This window comes from Rhinopithecus bieti, unplaced genomic scaffold, assembly GCF_001698545.2.
Source record: "Rhinopithecus bieti isolate Rb0 unplaced genomic scaffold, ASM169854v2 scaffold_44592, whole genome shotgun sequence".
In the NCBI taxonomy this organism is placed as follows: domain Eukaryota; kingdom Metazoa; phylum Chordata; class Mammalia; order Primates; family Cercopithecidae; genus Rhinopithecus; species Rhinopithecus bieti.
Window position 1 is genome coordinate 1,344,986 of NW_016818423.1, and position 19,475 is coordinate 1,364,460.

General features: G+C 43.1%; 1 protein-coding gene across 2 annotated transcripts in view; it reads left to right on the forward strand.

Annotated features, from left to right (window-relative positions):
• Positions 1 to 19,475, forward strand: part of KHDRBS1 (KH RNA binding domain containing, signal transduction associated 1) — a 45,955-nt gene that overhangs the window by 22,807 nt on the left and 3,673 nt on the right. The window contains exons 6-10 of one of the 2 annotated variants that reach the window (XR_001882406.1): positions 322 to 523; positions 1,050 to 1,117; positions 2,011 to 2,069; positions 5,392 to 5,584; positions 8,179 to 8,238. Coding sequence is in view for 1 of the 2 variants with exons in the window: in XM_017857060.1 (XP_017712549.1) it covers positions 322 to 523; positions 1,050 to 1,117; positions 2,011 to 2,069; positions 5,392 to 5,489 (427 nt within the window). In the remaining variant the exon portion in view is untranslated. Of the gene's footprint in view, positions 1 to 321; positions 524 to 1,049; positions 1,118 to 2,010; positions 2,070 to 5,391; positions 6,731 to 8,178; positions 8,239 to 19,475 lie in introns of those variants that run through there. The other variant, XM_017857060.1, reaches the window with a different exon arrangement.

A 19,475-nucleotide genomic window follows, 5' to 3' on the forward strand; every position in this document is an offset into this window, starting at 1 on the left:
GCTGAAACTTTTGGTCTTCTAATTTTGGACAGTCGTAGCATTTTTTAATGGTCTGACTTTAAAATTCTACCTTTTGTGACTGACATTTATGGAGTATTCAGACTCTCCAGACCTACCCAAGGTAGTGCAGTGATGAACTGGTCCACTGTAGGACCTGGGGGATCTTGCAGTATGGGTCCTTTACCCTGTACATTCCTCTGTGCTTTAATAATAGTTAAGGCTTCATGAAATCTGCTTAACTCCAGAATTTATAAACAAATCAGAACATAAAAGTGGTCTGTTAATAAAAAGCTCCATTTAAAATAAACTTTCATTTTGTAGGGGCCGTGGTGTTGGACCACCTCGGGGGGCTTTGGTACGTGGTACACCAGTAAGGGGAGCCATCACCAGAGGTGCCACAGTGACTCGAGGCGTGCCACCCCCACCTACTGTGAGGGGTGCTCCAGCACCAAGAGCACGGACAGCAGGCATCCAGAGGATACCTTTGCCTCCACCTCCTGCACCAGAAACATATGAAGAATATGTAAGAAATTTGAACAATGTGCCCTTTCCCAATACCTAGAAGGCTGCCAAAGGAAATTGAATGACAGGGCCTCGGTCCTTTGTGTGGGTGTCATGGGTTGCCTGTAAGATTTGCAATCTGCCCTCTTCTCTTGCAGTGAATGTTGAACTATTAGAAGATTTTTCCATTTTAAGCATGGTTTTACTGTAGACCTGTAGATTAAACAAGAAATAAGATGTACCTTAATGTAGTGTTTTATAATGAATTTCTTATTACTAGTACTGATAATACTAAAGCTCGATTTTGTACTTCCTGCCCACACTTGTTCTATGGCATATCATATTTGTTTGGGTTTTCTTTGTTTAGTAACCCTTTCTCTTTTGACTATCCTATAGTTAGGCATTAACATTTTGGAGGGAAATGTCATGTCCTTTTAATTCAGAAGCCTACCTACTCCCATGGGATGTAATTACCTTTCCTACTCTATGATTTTGATCTTTTATTTTATTTTTTGTTGTTGTTGTTGTTGTTGTTGTTGTTCTTCTAGGGATATGATGATACATATGCAGAACAAAGTTACGAAGGCTACGAAGGCTATTACAGCCAGAGTCAAGGGTGAGTCAGGCAGTATAAGCACTGTTTTGTGTCCTAAGGATGGATGGAGGGAGTTGGAGGAACAGAGATTTAGACAGCACAACCCTAAGGAGCAGAATAGTTCACCTTTTGAGGGTATCTCCTGCGCAACCCCCACAACTCTGACTGGTCTTGAACTCGAATTCAAGCGGTCCTCCCACTTTAGCCCTCCCTAGTAGCTGGGGTTACAGGTGCATGCCACCATGCAATGCTTTCCTCTGCTTTTGACATCTGTGAAGCACACACTTGGATTTGTAAATTTGGATAACTGAACCTTAAATTTTAATTTAGAACCTGAGAGTAACAGATGAAAAATTTCCAAGCTGTGACTACATGGAAACAAGAAGAAATGCCTTTACATTATTTTATTTATTATTTTAAAATATCAAAACCACATTAAAGTTGCATAAAATTTTACAAGAAACTTGAATTCCACTACCATAACTTAAGTTCTTTTCTACATTTCTCTTTAAGACCATTTCCTTGTGTGTCCATATATATAGCTTACCTGTGAATTGATTGAAAAAGAGTCCCAGAATTCTACAGCAGTGATAAAACAGTTCTTTTTTGCTTCTGGTGAGCCCTATGAGTACATGTATATGTACGCTATATTAAGAGGGTCGATTTAGGATTGTGCTTTTTCACTTTATATTCTGTGGTATCCATTTTTCTTTGCAGTAGTTGTCATAATTATTTTATAAGTACATAGTATATACATATTTTGGAAATATTTTGTGGTTTAGGGATGGGGCAGAATAAGTATTTTCCTGAAATACACATAGTAAAATGACTGAAATGTGGAAGTATTTGAGAGAAAGGTGAAACTAAAACATAGTTACTCTGTAGCTTCCTAACACTCTGTCTTTGGCTTTCAGGGACTCAGAATATTATGACTATGGACATGGGGAGGTTCAGGATTCTTATGAAGCTTATGGTATGTCTTTATCTCTGTGGTGGGGCAGAATGTACAAGTAAGTGCCTGGGAGAATGCTGGTGACTAAAGTATTGAGAGTCAGGCAAACACACCTAAGGATAAACCTTTAGAAGGCCAAGAATTTGCTAGATGTGACAGTGAGAGTTCCACGGTTACTTAAATTTTGCAGTACATGGTAGAAAGAGGGACTGCTAAAGTGAGGTGGGGTATCACTATTCTTGGAAGGGTAGTGTGTGTCTTAAACGAGAGCTCAAGACCAGCTTGGCCTGATTGGAGCAGCAGACTTATAAGCTAATGTTGATTTTTTTCTACTTTAGGCAGGGAAATAGCCAGACCTGGGTTGTATTTCTGGGCCTTTGCTGCCAATTTCTAGGCCACTTTGGTAGATAACAAGAACTTAATCATACACAACTGTATTCATCTACCCCATTTCATTAAAAAAAATAAATTTAGATCTAATTGAAAAGAATGTCATTGTAAAGGAGATGTCAGCTGAAAGGGACCTAGATGGCAAGCAGCTAGCCAGACCAGGTTGGGGGGCAAGAATAGTGCCTATTAGGGCCAGGCGTGGTGGCTCATGCCTGTAATCCCAACACTTTAGGAGGCTGAGGTGGGTGGATCACCTGAGGTGAGGAGTTCAAGACCAGCCTGGCCAAGATGGGGAAACCCTGTCTCTACTAAAAATACAAAAAAATTAGCCGGGCGTGGTGGCAGGCACCTGTAATCCCAGCTACTTGGGAGGCTGAGGCATGAGAATCACTTGAATCTGGGAAGCGGAGGTTGCGGTGAGCTGAGACCGCACCATTGCACTCCTGCCTGGGCAGCAAGAACAAAACTCCGTCTCAAAAAAAAGAAATAGTGCCTATTAGAATCAGATTAGAGGCTGTCGGGGTGAGAGCCAAATCAGGACAGTACTGACACCAAGCTCCTTGTTGGCTTGAAGACATCTCAACACAGTCCTTGATCCCAAGAGAGCTATGGAGGCTGCAGCAGCATCAGGACAAGGCTGCCTTCCCTGAGGTTTGGTTAAAAACACATTGCTCATGTGTGCCCTCAAGAGCCAGTTATGGCCCTGTGTTAATAGGCCTCATTGGGAATACTATGTGGCAGTGGATGCAGCTAGAGCTACCTTTTCAGTGTGAGGTATTTTCAGCATACCTGAGGGACTTCTAGAGAGTCCTTGGCAGGGGCTCAGCAATTGACAATTCACACTAAGATACTGGTTGACAATCTCCCCTTATCCCTAGCTGAAAAAGAGGAGCCCCTTAGGGCCTCCCAGAGACAGACAAGCTGAGCCCAACTCAGCACAGTATGAAGTAGCCAATCAGCTGCTTGCCCAGGGAAACTGTTTTTACCAGTTTTAGCGAAATAGCACTGGACAGTTGCCAATCACTAACACGGCTTTGCTCTGCTCATATACCACTGTTTAGAAGGGCAGTGTGATTGCACCCAAGTATTTCCCACCATCAGTGAGGCAGTACAGTGGGGCCTCTGTATGTGTTTGACTAAATTGCATTTCTGTTTTGCTGGAGAAAAGACCAAACTGAAAGAGGCAGGCTTTTCTTTGTGCTCCTGATATGATGTTGCCACAGTTAATCTGTTCTGATCTCTGCTTTGATTAACAGAATTAGAAAAATAAACTGTCCAGGATGATCTGTATACGTCAGGAAAAAAAGAAAAAGAAACTGTCTTGTTGATACCCAGAAGCCACTTGGAAAGTGATGGACATATGTGTTATACTAGGGGTATAATTAGGGTTCTGTGTGACTTTAGATCTATATAGGAGTTTGAGGCCTATAAAGATGGAGGCAGATACTTGTGAATACAGGCATCTGGAAAAATACTTCAGGATGAACTAGTGTGTGTAAGGTGTGGGAAGAATAAGCTTAAATGCAATTTATTTTCATAAGAGGTCACCTCTAGAAATATGTGATCATATTCCTCAGGCTTTTCCCTGTCACAAAGGAGAAACATTTGAGGATGTGAACCACATTGTCTGGCTTCTCTCAACTGTCGACTTAAGAAAGGAGATAAGGAATTACCTTTTTTTTTTTTTTTTTTTGAGATGGAGTCTGGCTCTATTGCCCAGGCTGGAGTGGAGTGGCACAATCTCAGCTCACTGCAACCTCTGCCTCCCAGGTTCAAGCGATTCTCCTGCCTCAGCCTCCTGAGTAGCTGGGATTACAGGCATGCACCACCATGCCTGGCTAATTTTTGTATTTTTAGTAGAGATGGGGTTTCACCATGTTGGTCAGGCTGGTCTCGGACCCCTGGCCTCATGATCTGCCCGCCTTGGCCTCCCAAAGTGCTGGGATTACAGGCGTGAGCCATCGTGCCCGGCCTTGGAATTATCTTAAACAGTGCTGTCAGTGCAGCATTTGATTGCACATCCCTCTACCAGAGCGAGCAGTATCAGCTCTGCTGGTGGAGGGCCCCATGGAAAGTGGCCCTTGCTTGCTTTTCCCAGAGAGCTAGAGGACACTTCTCCATAAGGAAACATGACTTACTGTTGTGTGGAAGTGGGGCTGGCTGCCTGCTTCCAATCTGAAAGACTTCGAGAAGTTTTCCCACCTTACCTGAGCTGANGGGTTTCACCCTGTTGGTCAGGCTGGTCTCGGACCCCTGGCCTCATGATCTGCCCGCCTTGGCCTCCCAAAGTGCTGGGATTACAGGCGTGAGCCATCGTGCCCGGCCTTGGAATTATCTTAAACAGTGCTGTCAGTGCAGCATTTGATTGCACATCCCTCTACCAGAGCGAGCAGTATCAGCTCTGCTGGTGGAGGGCCCCATGGAAAGTGGCCCTTGCTTGCTTTTCCCAGAGAGCTAGAGGACACTTCTCCATAAGGAAACATGACTTACTGTTGTGTGGAAGTGGGGCTGGCTGCCTGCTTCCAATCTGAAAGACTTCGAGAAGTTTTCCCACCTTACCTGAGCTGACTGCCAAATTGTTTTGGAAACAGGAAAGGCCATTGCAGACTCATAAGATTGACTTCCTCACTATGTCAAGCAAGGTGTTGGGTATCTCCAGGTTTGGGGACTGGAGTATAGATCACGTTTGTCTATGAAGAACCTCGTTGTGGGAGATTACTCCAGAGTCAATGGCAGCCTTTTTGGATTTGTTCCCTTCTGTCCTTCCACTCAAAACTGAAAAATTGCCCAGACTGCCCAATAGGGCCAAGCCAAGTAGAAAGCAAGGAACATCAGGGGAAGTGTCAAGACATTAGAAGAATCGCAGTGTTTTTGGTGATCTTTACTATGTGACCTATCCCTGTTCATCCGTAAGTGCCACATGGTTTATAAACTGTCTTTGTTTTCCCCACAGGCCAGGACGACTGGAATGGGACCAGGCCGTCGCTGAAGGCCCCTCCTGCTAGGCCAGTGAAGGGAGCATACAGAGAGCACCCATATGGACGTTATTAAAAACAAACATGAGGGGAAAATAAGAGTTATGAGCAAAGTTGTTACTGATTTCTTGTATCTCCCAGGATTCCTGTTGCTTTACCCACAACAGACAAGTAATTGTCTAAGTGTTTTTCTTCGTGGTCCCCTTCTTCTCCCCACCTTATTCCATTCTTAACTCTGCATTCTGGCTTCTGTACGTAGTATTTTAAAATGAGTTAAAATAGATTTAGGAATATTGAATTAATTTTTTAAGTGTGTAGATGCTTTTTTCTTTGTTGTTTAAATATAAACAGAAGTGTACCTTTTATAATAAAAAAAGAAGTTGAGTAAAAAAAAAACACAAACCTGTTAGTTTCAAAAGTGACTTTGCTTGCTTAAAGGTTCTGAAGTAAAGGCTTGTTAACTTTCTCTTAGTTTTGATTTGAGGCATCCCGTAAAGTTGTAGTTGCAGAATCCCAAACTAGGCTACATTTCAAAATTCAGGGCTGTTTAAGATTTAAAATCACAAACGTTAACGACAGTAGGCACCACCATGTAAAAGTGAGCTCAGACGTCTCAAAAAAATGTTTCCTTTATAAAAGCACATGGCGGTTGAATCTTAAGGTTAAATTTTAATACGAAAGATCCTCATGAATTAAATAGTTGATGCAATTTTTAACGTTAATTGATATAAAACAACAACAAAATTAGGCTTGTAAAACTGACTTTTTCATTACGTGGGTTTTGAAATCTAGCCCCAGACATACTGTGTTGAGAGATACTTAGGGGGAGGGAGTAGGTTTTGAAGAGGTTGATGGTGGTGGGGAGGGAAGGCCTCCTGAATTGAGTTTGATGCAGAGCTTTTTAGCCATGAAGAATCTTTCAGTCATAGGATTAATAATTAAATTTTCAGTATTTAAAAAGAAAATATTTTGTCCATTTGAGATTCTGCACTCCATGAAAAGCTCACTTGGACGCTGGAGCCAAAAAGCCGATGATTTTCTTAAGTTGACGGTTGTCAATATCGAACTGTTCCCAAGTTAGTCAAGTATGTCTCAACACTAGCATGATATAAAAAGGGACACTGCAGCTGAATGAAAAAGGAATCAAAATCCACTTTGTACATAAGTTAAAGTCCTAATTGGATTTGTACCGTCCTCCCATTTTGTTCTCGGAAGGTTAAATGCTACATGTGTAAGTCTGCCTAAATAGGTAGCTTAAACTTATGTCAAAATGTCTGCAGCAGTTTGTCAATAAAGTTTAGTCCTTTTTTAATCAAAGTAAATGTGATGAATTGTCATTTTTTTGGGTGGACCATAAAATAGTTTTCTCTTTCAAATAAACTTAAATTAACTCTAAAGTTAATGGGCTTGTTAAAAGTTGGAAACATTCTTAAAAGTGGTGGGGGGGATTTTATTTTAAGTTTACCAAAAAAAAAGTTGATGGAGTTGTTAAGTTTTAGTTTAAAATAACCAAAGCTTTTCACCCCTGGAAGTTGTTGGAAGTAGTTGTATCCAATCCTATCAAAAATTCTAATTTATGGAGAGTTTTCAACTCAACTGAGCTGAAACTTGGATTGGTTTCCATACATAGGTCTCAATATTTAAAAGTGCGAGCCAGCCTGGTTTGCACCTTCTGTAGAGCCCCTAGGTGGCTCTAAAGTGTGACACCAAATAATTTGTGTGAGCTCAGAAGGGGACAGCACCTTCCTTTAGACATGACAGTTCAGCCAACTCTGGGTGCCCTTGAGGGTTTCTCTTTGAATCCCAGAAATGCTGATAACTCAGCTGGGCTGGGGCAGGATTTGGCATGATAGGCTGGCTCTGAACCCCCTCGTAAGAGACTGAGAGAGGAAGTGATGGAATTGCTTGGTCCCTCTTCTACTCTATGCTGATTCTCAGGGTTCTCATGGCTTCCCTACGAGAGCCACCTAAACTGCTCGGGGGTGAAAAATCCTCTTGTATTGAAGTGCCAAGCTGCCTGCAGCAGTGCATGATGGACATTTTTTTTCTTTTTAAAACACACCAACAAAAAAATGTATTTGTAGATTGTGATAAAATGTAAATAACTGAATTTTCAACCATGGTTTGAAGTCAGCTTTCAGGGCATTATGTCTTGTTTTGATGAAAAGAGATCACTCTATACCCCCCTTTTAAAGGAAAATTATCGCAAGAGAATCAGGATGTGTAAAGCTAACATGCATCGCAAAAAACCAAAGGTAACCTAAATGTCTGATTTTAATAGCACATATTTCTCTTTTACATAAACTGTGACAGCAACTTGCATAAACAATTCTTTAGCTGTTAATTTTAATGTTAAAACTTTGCAAAACTTGTTTAATAAAATAGCTGTAAAAGAAAACCATATGTTGCCGCATAAATTAGCCATAACTCTTAATAATCCTGCCCATCACAAGTGAACTGTAATGTAACCTGGGCACAAAGTCTGACATCTTAAATGACACATTGTAAAATTTCAATGACTGTAGATTAGACCTCCTGCTGCACCCCAAAAGCTTTCTGCTCAGCTATTTAAAACTGTGTAAGGATGAGTCCCTGTAGGTCCCCATATTGATATTCACAATGAAACTTTACTTAAAATTTCTTAAAAGTTGCATGTTTCTCCTGTAATGTGTAAACTGCATGCAGGATCTCTTTATCTTTCATTTTGTATATCTTTAAAAAAACTTCCTCTTCAAAAGACTGATCTGTTGTTTCTCCATTTTCAGGTGATTGAAAACTCCTGAGGCATTACCTGGACTAGAATGGGTAGTGAAGACCCATGTCAGGTATGTTAAGGTGGCTTTCTATTAAAGACCATGTAACTGTATCATAACTGTAAAACAGTTATGCTACGAGGTGGCCTATAAGGTGGTCAATGGGTTAATCTTTCTTGTGGTCATTTGTACCTTATTTACAACATGACCACACTTACATGTCCATACTGAATTTACATCTAATGGTTGATAAGGCCAGACAAGATCAACTTGGATCTGTTGAATCCCACTCTGTTTATCCTGTTAATAACCTGATGAGGCAGTATTCCACTTGGAGTTCATTGGTTGCAAGCAACGAAGTGGCTAATGTAAATAAGAGACTTTATTAGAAAGGTGTTAGGGGCTCAGCGTTTAGTGTGAAGGCTAAAAAATCTGGTGTGGGAAATGTAGTGGCTACAGGGAACTGGGACAACAGTGGTAGACCAAAGGAACGATCTTGAAACAAGGACTGGCTCCTTGGGCACAACTCAAACTATGTCGGGTCTCTTTCTGCCTCAAGATTCAGGTTTTAGAGAGGGAATATCAGACTGGATTAGCTGAGTCACATGCATAAGAAAAAACCAATTCCTCAAAAGGCAGTTAGGGAGTTATTAGGAAAGGGAATGGATGCTGGGCAGACGAGAAACAATTTTACCCATATTTTACAGAAGTAACTTAGACCTAATGAAGTTAAGTAACTTCCCAGGGTCACATAATTAGTATGGCTAGTACTCAAGCCCAAGATTTGTGTTGCCAAAACCTGTCATCTTAACCCTGTACTATACTGTCCTTAGTCTAGGGAAAGGGTATTTCTTATACTTAGGAGATCCTTCATAGGGATAATTGTGGTATAGAAGAAAAGACATGGAGCCTACAGAACACTTTTCCTAAAGTTTAACTCCCTGGTTTGTGTAGTTGGGGGCTGTGACAACAGTGAACTTTCCTGTTAATTGAAGCCATTAAGCAACTGACTGATTTTTCTTTCTGCTCTGAGTGAGGTGTTAGGATTAGGATGACACTGAGGAGAAAGGCCTAACTAGGTAAGCCAAAGGCACATAGAACCTTTCAGAGTGAAATTTGACTTCTTGGAATTTCTTTTTCTTCCAAACCTACCTCTCAGCCTCTGAGAGATCTGGAAGCTTTAAGGAGGGGCATGTGTGCTGAACAAGTTTCTGGGCACCTGACAAGTCCTAAGTTTGATGTTGGTCACATGAATGGCTAGGAAATTTAGCAGGGGGGAATCCCTGAATGTAGAGAATTTAGTCTCAACTCTTCCTAGGGTAGTCTGAAGAAGAAAAATGGATTAGAAGTTGGGTGAAACCTTTCATCAGGACTGTGCTTGGAAAGGCAGGTTCTGTTGTTTGTGGACCCAGGCCTGCTGGTGTTCTGCCTGTTCTGGACGTGTAGCTTCGCCCATTGACCCAAGTGTTTTCTGTAAAATTCTGTCACTCGCTACCTGTGAACTTTATTTATTTATTTATTTGTTTGTTTGTTTGTTTATTTTTTTATTATTATTATTTTTTAAGGTGGAGTCTCAACTCTGTTGCCCAGGCTGGAGTGCAGTGGTGTGATTTCAGCTTAACTGCAACCTCTGCCTCCCAGGTTCAAGCGATTCCCCTGCCTCAGCCTCCTGAGTAGCTGGGATTATAGGCACATACCACAACGCCTGGATAATTTTTATATTTTTACTAGAGATGGGGTTTCACCATGTTGGCCAGGCTAGTCTTGAACTCCTGGCTTCAAGTGATCCGCCCACCTCAGCCTCCCAAAGTGGCTAGGATCATAGGCGTGAGCCACTGCGCCCGGCCAACCTGTGAATTTCTATTACAATTCTGTAAGCTTTAGAGACAGGCAAGATCAAGATTGGGTATCTGTCCTGACTCTGGTTCATGTGAGCCTTTGTCACCTTAGTCAGAAACAAAACCCTTTCAGTGCCTCATTTATCATCAAATGAAGTTGATGATAATACCTGACATTTATCACTGTGTGCATCATAATATCCTAACAGAGTTAATAAGTATCTCATTTGGTCCCTTTCTACCTTTGTTTCTGTTTTGAGGAAAAATTCACACAGCATAAAATTTACAATTTTAAAGTGTACAATGCAGTAGTTTTAAGTATATTTGTACTGTGCAACCATTTCCACTATTTAATTCCAGAATATTTTCATCACTCTAAAAATAAATCTTGTATCTGCTAATAGTCACTCCCAACTCCCCTCTCTCCCCAGCTGTTGGCAGCCACTAATCTTTCTGTGGGTTTGCCTATTCTGACCATTCCATATAAATGGAATCATATAATATATGCTTTTTGGAATTGGCTTCTTTGACTTTGCATAGTGTTTGGTTCATCCAGTTGATAGCATGTAACATAGTACTTCATACTATGCATAGGAAACATTACTTCCAAAAGCAGCCCGTTTCATTAGAGATGGCTCTAAATATTTTATCTCTCATTTTGAATGAGACCTATACCTCAGTAATTTAAACTGAATCTGCTTTGGACCCCTGAAGCAATATCCTTTCAGGTATTTGAAGATTGTTTTCATTGCTGTGTCTTTCCCATCTCTAAAAATTTTCTTGGCTTGGCTGTGCACGGCAGCTCATGCCTGTAATCCCAACACCTGGGGAGGCTGAGGTGGGAGGATCACTTGAGGCCAGGAGTTCAAGACCAGCCTGGACAACATAGCAGACTCTGTCTCTACAAAAAGTAAAAAAATTAGCTGGGTATGATGGCTTGCACCTCTAATCCTAGCTACTCAGAAGGCAGGGGCAGGAGGATCACTTGAGTCTAGGAGTTCAAGGTTACAGTATACTATGATCACATCACTGTACTCCAGCCTGGGTAGAAAGTTTTTGAAATATTATTGGTCCCAATAAAATACATTTCCTGCATGCCAAATGTGGCCTTTAGCCTACCAGTTTGCAACCTCTGGTTAGCTTCTGTTAGTATAAATTAAAGGTCATGTTAGCTTTTTTTTTTTTTTTTTTTTTGGAGACAGAGTCTTGCTCTGTTGCCCAGGCTGGAGTGCAGTGGTGCGATCTCCGCTCACTGCAAGCTCCGCTGCCTCCGGGGTTCACGCCATTCTCCTGCCTCAGCCTGCTGAGAAGCTGGGACTACAGGCGCCCGCCACCACGCCCGGCTAATTTTTTTGCGTTTTTAGTAGAGACAGGGTTTCACCGTGTTTGCCAGGATGGTCTCGATCGCCTGACCTCGTGATCCGCCCGTCTCGGCCTCCCAAAGTGCTGGGATTATAGGCATGAGCCACCGCACCTGGCCGTGTTAGCATTTTTAAGTGATTCTTTTTGGACAGACATAACTGTCCTAGTGGCAAAGAAGTTTAGAGTTTTGGGGGAGTTTTAAAATAACAACTCTATTGAGATAGAATTAATATACCATACTGTTCTCTCATTTAAAGTGTACAATTCAGTGGTTTTTAGTATATACACAGAGTCATTCAGTCATCACTATGGTCTGTTTGAAATGTCTTTATCAACCCAAAAAGAAACCCCATGCCTTTTGTCTGTCTCCCACCAATTTATCCCCTCCAGCCATAGGCTACTACTCTGCTTTCTGTCTCTATAGACTTGCCTGCTGTGAATATGCACTAAAGATGACAAGGGTTTAGCCTCCAGAAGACTAAGACCAAGGGTTTAACCAGTCACAGAAGACCACTTTCTGTATGATTTCATGCAAATGAAATTTCATACAAATGAAATAATACAATAAGTGGTCTTTTGTGACTGGCTTCCTTTTTTTTTTTTTGAGATGGAGTCTTGCTCTGTCACTCAGGCTGGAGTGTAGTGGCATGATCTCAGCTCACTGCAACCTCTGCCTCCCAGGTTCAAGCGATTCTCCTGCCTCAGCCTCCTGAGTAGCTGGGATTATAGGCACGCGCCTCCATGCCCGGCTAATTTTTGTATTTTTGGTAGAGGTGGGGTTTCACTGTGTCGGCCAGGCTGGTCTGGAACTTGTGACCTCAGGTGATCCGCCTACCTTGGCCTCCAAAGTTTGGGATTATAGATGTGAGCCATCATGCTCAGCCGACTGGCTTCCTTTCACTTAGGATGTTTTCAAGGTTCATCCATGTTGTAGCATGTATCAGTACTTTGTTCTTTTTTTTTTTTTTTTTTTTTTTTTTTTTTTTTTTTTACTGTTAAAAGCGATTTCACTGTATGCATATACTACGTTTCATTTATTCATTCATCCATTGACAAGCATTTGGATTGTTTCTACTTTTTGGCTATTACGAATAATACTGCTTTGAATATGTGCATATAAGTTTTTGTGTGGACATGTTTTCAGTTTATTGGGTATATACGTAGAAGAATTCCTGGGTTCTGGGTCATACTGGGACTCTGTTTAATTTCTTTTTTTTTTTTTTTTTTTTTTTTGTTTTTTTTTTTTGGGAGAGAGTCTTACTCTGTCGCCCAGGCTGGAGTGCAGTGGCGCGATCTCAGCTCACTGCAACCTGTGCCTCCTGGGTTCAGGTGATTCTCCTGCCTCAGCCTCCCAAGCAGCTGGGACTACAGGCACGTGCCACCACACCTGGCTAATTTTTTGTATTTTTAGTAGAGACGGGATTTCACCGTGTTAGCCAGGATGGTCTCGATCTCCTGACCTCATGATCCACCTGCCTCAGCCTCCCAAAGTGCTGGGATTACAGGCGTGAGCCACCGTGCTTGGCCCAAATTCATTCTTTTACATGTGGATATCCCATTGCACCATTTGTTGAAAAGACTATTCTTTCTTCATTGAATGGTCTTGTCGCCCTTATCAAAAATCAGTTAACCACAGATGTATGTAGGTCTACTGCCTTTTGAAGTAGTTATTACCTAAAGTGGTAATACAATTTCTGGCAGTAGCTGTTCAATAATAAATAATAGCCGATCAGATTATTTTTACATCACTGAGAGTTTGTAAGTGATAGAGCTAGGATTTGATCCCAAGTATGGGTGACTACAAAGCATGCCTTTATTTTCTGTATTATACTGCAGGCTGCTAAAATGGGAATGAGGCTGTTCTAGCTGCCATGCCTGGTCATAGGTGGTGGTTTTCCAGAGACTCAGAGGCTGCGCTCTAGCATGCCCATCTCCCACCATCAATTTCCTCCCTTCCTAGCCCTCTCTTCCCCCACCACTGTCCATAGTCTCCAGGGTGGACACTTGGCAGTGACAGTTACTACTGAGGGAATACTCTGACCCTTCCTTACCTACAGTACAGATACAGGCTTAGGGTTTGTCCCGCCTTTATACTCTCTTCCACCAAATCCCATCTCCTGTCCCAGGCTAAGAATGAGGTTAGAGATGCTTTAACACCTGGTAGGACTTTGTGGCCACCAAAGATACGGATTAGAGTGTGTTAGGCAACACATGGGCTCACTGTCTTCTTGATATGTTTCTGTACTTTGTATGACACTACAGAGGCTGCTGTTTGCTGGCGGTACTACTAGTAAGTAGTCATTTTCATTTTTTCCCCTCATTTTGTTCTCAGTTTGTGCCATCACTGATCTTGACCACATTTAAAAGAAGAGGAAAGTGAGATAGGGAAAATAGGCAGCTTTGCTTGGCTAAGGGAGAAGAGCCCAATTTGAATGCCTACTGTGTGTCCCTGTTTTTATAGATTAGGCAACTGATACTGGAAGAGGTGAGGTAATCTACCCCATGGTTGCACAGCACGTTAGGACAGGGTGCATATCAACATTTTTGTACAGCAAAGTCCATTTTCTGTGCTGAAAGCTTGCTGCATCTGTAATTCCAAATTTCATTGACCCTAAGAGACTGCTTATTGTAAGTTGTGTCTTTAAGTGCTGGAAAGAGAGAGAGAGAGAGACAGACAGACAGACAGAGGAGAGAGGGGAGAGGGGAGAGGGAAGGGGGGAAGGGAGGGAGGGAAGGAAAAAAGCTGCCAATTAAGCTGACATAGTGGTTTCTTTTCACATCAAATACAAGATGCATCCTGAAAAAAATATTATTACTGCATTTTGTGAATTCAGACATGTAGTGACTATTTACTCTGTGCCATGTAGTTTTCTCTACCAGTGAGGTAAATGTTACCCCATTTTCACACATGATGAAACTGAGACCAGAAAATTTTAAATAGGCCAGGCCTGGTGGCTCACCCTGTAACCCCAAGGCAGGAGTATCACTTGAGTCCAGGAGTTCGGCACTAGCCTGGGCAACATAGTGAGACTCCCATCTCTACAAAAAAAAAAAAAGGTAGATGTGGTGGTGCACGCCTGTAGTCCCAGCTACTTGAGAGGCTGAGTCAGGAAGATTGCTTAAGCCCAGGAGGTCAAGGCTGCAGAGAGTCATGATCATGACACTATACTCCAGCCTCTGCCTCAAAAAATACTAATATATCTATAAAATAATAAATTAAAAAATAGTTACAATAGTGTATCATCATGTTCTCTTGCAGAACTGAATACCAGGGAGCCTGGAGGAGCTGCCTGAGAAAGGCTTAGGGAGGGCCAGAGAAAGGGGATAGCATTTAAGTTGCATCTTAAAGGATTACCAAAATTTGCCAGGCAGACAAATGGATAGTTTAGCATAATAACACTTTATTATAGCTTTAAGCAGACTAATTTAATGAATTAATTAGAGGTGAGGTCTTGCTTTGCCAGCCAGGCTGGAGTGCGGTGGTGTGATCATAGCCCGCTGCAGCCTTGAACTCCTGGGCTCAAGCTGCCCTCCTGCCTCATCCTCCCAAGTAGTTGGGACTACGGGCATGGACCACCATGCCCACCTGACTTTTTTTTTTTTCTTTTAATAGAAACAGGTTTCTATGTTGCCCAAGCTGGACTCAAACTCCTGGCCTCAAGCACCTTCCCAGAGTGGTAAGGATTACAGGTATGAGCCACCATACCCTGCCTAAGCAGACTACTTTCAAATTCTGCCTCAGTTTCAAGTCTCAATTTCATCATTTGTAAAATGGGGTAATATTTACTTCACAACATCATTGGGAAGATCGAGTGAGCTAATGTATATAAAACATTCGCCGGGCGCGGTGGCTCAAGCCTGTAATCCCAGCACTTTGGGAGGCCAAGACGGCGGATCCCCGAGCGTCAGCGGGATCAAGACCATCCTGCTAAATGCTGAAACCCTCTCTACTAAAAATACAACAAACTAGACCTGGCGCGCCTGGCGGCGCCTGTGATCCCAGTACTCGGGAGCTGAGGCAGGAGAATGGCGTGAACACGGGAGGCGGGCTTCAGTGAGCTGAGATCGGCCAGCTGCACTCCACGCCCTGGGCGGACAGAGCGAAGACTCCGTCTCAAAAAAAAAAAAAAAAAAAAAAAAAAAAATGGTCAAAGGCCAGGCACAGTGGCTCACGTGTGTAATCCCAGCACTTTGGGAGGCCAAGGTGGGTGGTCACCTGAGGTCAGGAGTTTTGAGAACAGCCTGACCCAACATGGAGAAACCCCCAATCTCTACTAAAAACACAAAAATTTAGACGGGCATGGTGGCACACGCCTGTAATCCCAGCTACTCTGGAGGCTGAGGCAGGAGAATCGCTTGAACCTGGGAGGCAGAGGTTGCAGTGAGCCAAGATCGCACCATTGCACGTAACAAAAGCGAAACTCCATCTCAAAAAAAAAAAAAAACTTTCAACATGACACGTAGTAAGCACTAAAATATTAGCTATAAATAGAGATTGGAAGAATAAGTTGGTGCTGATTTTGGAAGCTACATATTAGTCAAGGAGTTTGAACTTTATTCTAAAGTTTGAGCTATTTAATGCCTTAAGCATGAGACTTACATCACATCTGTTTACCAGTGTGCCAGCAAGGTAGGGAAAATAAGGGAAGGAAACTTTCTGTAAAGTGGCGCTACTTCTTTGTGGGAGAGTGAAGGAGATATTCTCCCCTTGTTGTCCTCCCGCCTTCCCTTCTGCCTGAAGGCCTTTTAATTCCTCCTTTTTCAGAAAGGAGATTCATCTCTCCTGTCTGGTACTTGGGTTGTTTGAGGATGAGATGTCTGGACTGCCTGATGTTATGGGAATCTCCTCATGTCGTATTCCTTTCACCCACCCTGTGAAATGGAAACCAAAACTCCTGAGTGTCTACTAATAGAAACTTTGCACTTAACAAATTGTTAAAAGTCCTCAATGGATGAGGTCCCTGCCTCCATTTTAAGCTCTTAATTATGTGCTAATTCTGTGCTGGAAGTATCATATACAGCAAGCTTGTCCAACCTGTGGCCCAGGACGGCTTTGAATGCAGCCTGACACACATTCATAAACCTTGAAACATGATGAGATTTGTCTGCAATTTTTTTCTTAAGCTCATCAGCTGTCGTTAGTGTATTTTATGTGTGCCCCAAGACAGTTACTCCAATGTAGCCCAGGGAAGCCAAAAGATTGGACACCCCTGAATTACACAGTATCATTCTCACAAACAACCCAAGTACCAGCAATGATTATCCGTGGCATACAGAGTGAGAAATGTATGTCTAGAAGTTGAGATAACCATAGAGTCCAAGAGATGGAGATTAGACTGAAGTCTTTATGCTCCTCCTCAGCTGCTGGTCTTCTCTGTACCTAGCTAGGGTGGCCACATGATCAGCTTATACCGAAGTAGTTCCTGGCTTTGGTGTATAGGACTGGTACCCCTGGCTTGGTGTCCAGATTCCTGAAGTTAAAAAGCTTGGATTTTGGGCTGGGTGCGGTGGCCCACGCCTGTAATCCCAGCACTTTGGGAGGCCAAGGTGGGCAGATCATGAGGTCAGGAGTTTGAGACCACTCTGGCCAACATGGTGAAACCCCACCTCTACTAAAAACACAAAAATTAGCTGGACGTGGTGGTGCGCATCTGTAATCCCAGCTACTTCGGAGGCTGAGGCAGGGGAATTGCTTGAACCTGGGAGGCGGAGGTTATAGTGAGCCACAATGGCACCATTGCACTCCAGCCTAGGCGACAAGAACAAGACTCCATCTCAAAAAAAAAAAAGACTTGGATCCTTATGAGCCCCTCCCCTCTTCTCTTCAGACCCACATGTACCTCCTGCTCCCCAGATTAATAGTCGTTGCATGTTTAAAGCTAGCAAGCATCTGATGAATATTTAATAGCATCAAGCAGACAGGCTGCAAACAGCTGTCTTGAGATAGCAGCTGCTTAGAGGGAGGAGAGGAAGTACACAACACTGCCTTAACTACCCGTTCTTTTGTTCCCTGGCCTAGAAGCTAGACCTGGCTTTTCAAGGCCCCTTAGGAGCACAAGCCTTTGGGGGCACTGCACCCTAGTCCTATTGTAGCCTGATTGCTGCCCTCAGCTCCTAAGGAGGCTGCCTTCAAGCAGGAGACTCAACCCTTTTTGGGAGGTAATGGGGAAGAATGTTCACTGACCTCTAGAATCCATTTTCCAGTCCCAGAGCTGGAGGTCTTCTACTCTATTGTCTATTCTGGCTCTGAAGCTGAGGATGCAGTCTCATCTAGTGTTCTGCAGACTGCAGCTCACTCTCTCTGTTTTTTTGGTTTGTTTGTTTGTTTTGAATGTAGTTTCTGCTTTCGTGTACAGCTCTCTCTTCTAAAAGGAGAGAGACGTGTATCTGAAAGGGATGTGAATTTCATAGCTGTGCTGCTGAGGTTTAGCTTCTTGGCATTCTGTGATCACAGATTCCCTAGCCTCTCACCAGTGACTGTACTTCTCATTCCTAGCCGGTACTGTGGTGATTGTATTTGCATCTCAGGCAGGGAATGGGCCGGTAGGAGTTCTCATGTACACAAGCTAACCCCATCCTTAGACCTTGGGGAGCTTCTTGCTTCAAGGAGGCCTTCTCACTTTCAGGGGAAATTGGGGGTGGGGGGGTTGTCCAGGGACTCCTTAAAAAAGACAGCTTAGTTGAGATGTTTCTAGATAGAGTGTGAGGCACAGCCAGTCTATCAGCCCAGATTAATCAGCTAAAAAGGGCACCTTGCCAGAAATTTGGGTACTATTTCTGATCTTAATATTGCATTAAGATGCCTAAATTGACTGTTCCCTTGTCAACCTCAGGGTAGCCAGTCTCTTTCTTCTAGGCATTGTGATGTGTGTGAAAACTTGAGATAGAAGAGTTTGGGTTCAGATACAGGGCTAATTATTCCCAGGGGTCTTCTAACTCCAGCAGCCTTCATGGTTCCTATTCATGGCCTAGCTTTAGGTATAAGATGGTTGCTCCTCAGGTCTCAGGCTCTGGGGTTGGAATGTAGCAAACACATTCTGCATCTGCCTTTGAGAAAGAGAAATATCTTATGCTCTGATGTGATTATTTTTAAGCTTCTCTCCAGAAATCAGTACAAATGTCTCCTTTCATTCTTTTTAAAAATACATTCACTATTGTACATTAAACACCTACTATGTGCTAGACACTGGGGATCCAGTGGCTGGTGAACGATATAAAATGGTCCCTGGCTTCATGGAGTTTATAGTCTATTTGTGGAAATAGACATTAAACAGATAATCTCGGCCGGGCGCGGTGGCTCAAGCCTGTAATCCCAGCACTTTGGGAGGCCGAGACGGGCGGATCACGAGGTCAGGAGATCGAGACCATCCTGGCTAACACAGTGAAACCCTGTCTCTACTAAAAAATGCAAAAAACTAGCTGGGTGAGGTGGCGGGCGCCTGTAGTCCCAGCTACTGGGGAGGCTGAGGCAGGAAAATGGCGTGAACCCGGGAGGTGGAGCTTGCAGTGAGCTGAGGTCCGGCCACTGCACTCCAGCCTGGGTGACACAGCGAGACTCTGTCTCAAAAAAAAAAAAAAACAGATAATCTCATAAATAACAAATAATTTCAATTGTGTAAAGTTCTACAAAGAAAAGAACAGTGCGATGAGGGTATACAACCTACTACTGTGGTCTTCCTTGAGGAAATGATGTTTAAGCCAACATCTGAAGGAAGACTTAGCTAGGCAGAGGGCTTGGGGAAAGGACATAGAGCAGCACTTTATAGGCAGAGGATAGGACTGAAGCAAGTTGAAGCCAAGGTAAGAATCTGGACCTTTTGGCCGGGCACGGTGGCTCAAGCCTGTAATCCCAGCACTTTGGGAGGCCGAGACGGGCGGATCACGAGGTCAGGAGATCAAGACCATCCTGGCTAACATGGTGAAACCCCGTCTCTACTAAAAATACAAAAAACTAGCCGGGCGACCTGGCGGGCGCCTGTAGTCCCAGCTACTCGGGAGGCTGAGGCAGGAGAATGGCGTGAACCCGGGAGGCGGAGCTTGCAGTGAGCTGAGATCCGGCCACTGCACTCCAGCCTGGGCGACAGAGCAAGACTCCGTCTCAAAAAAAAA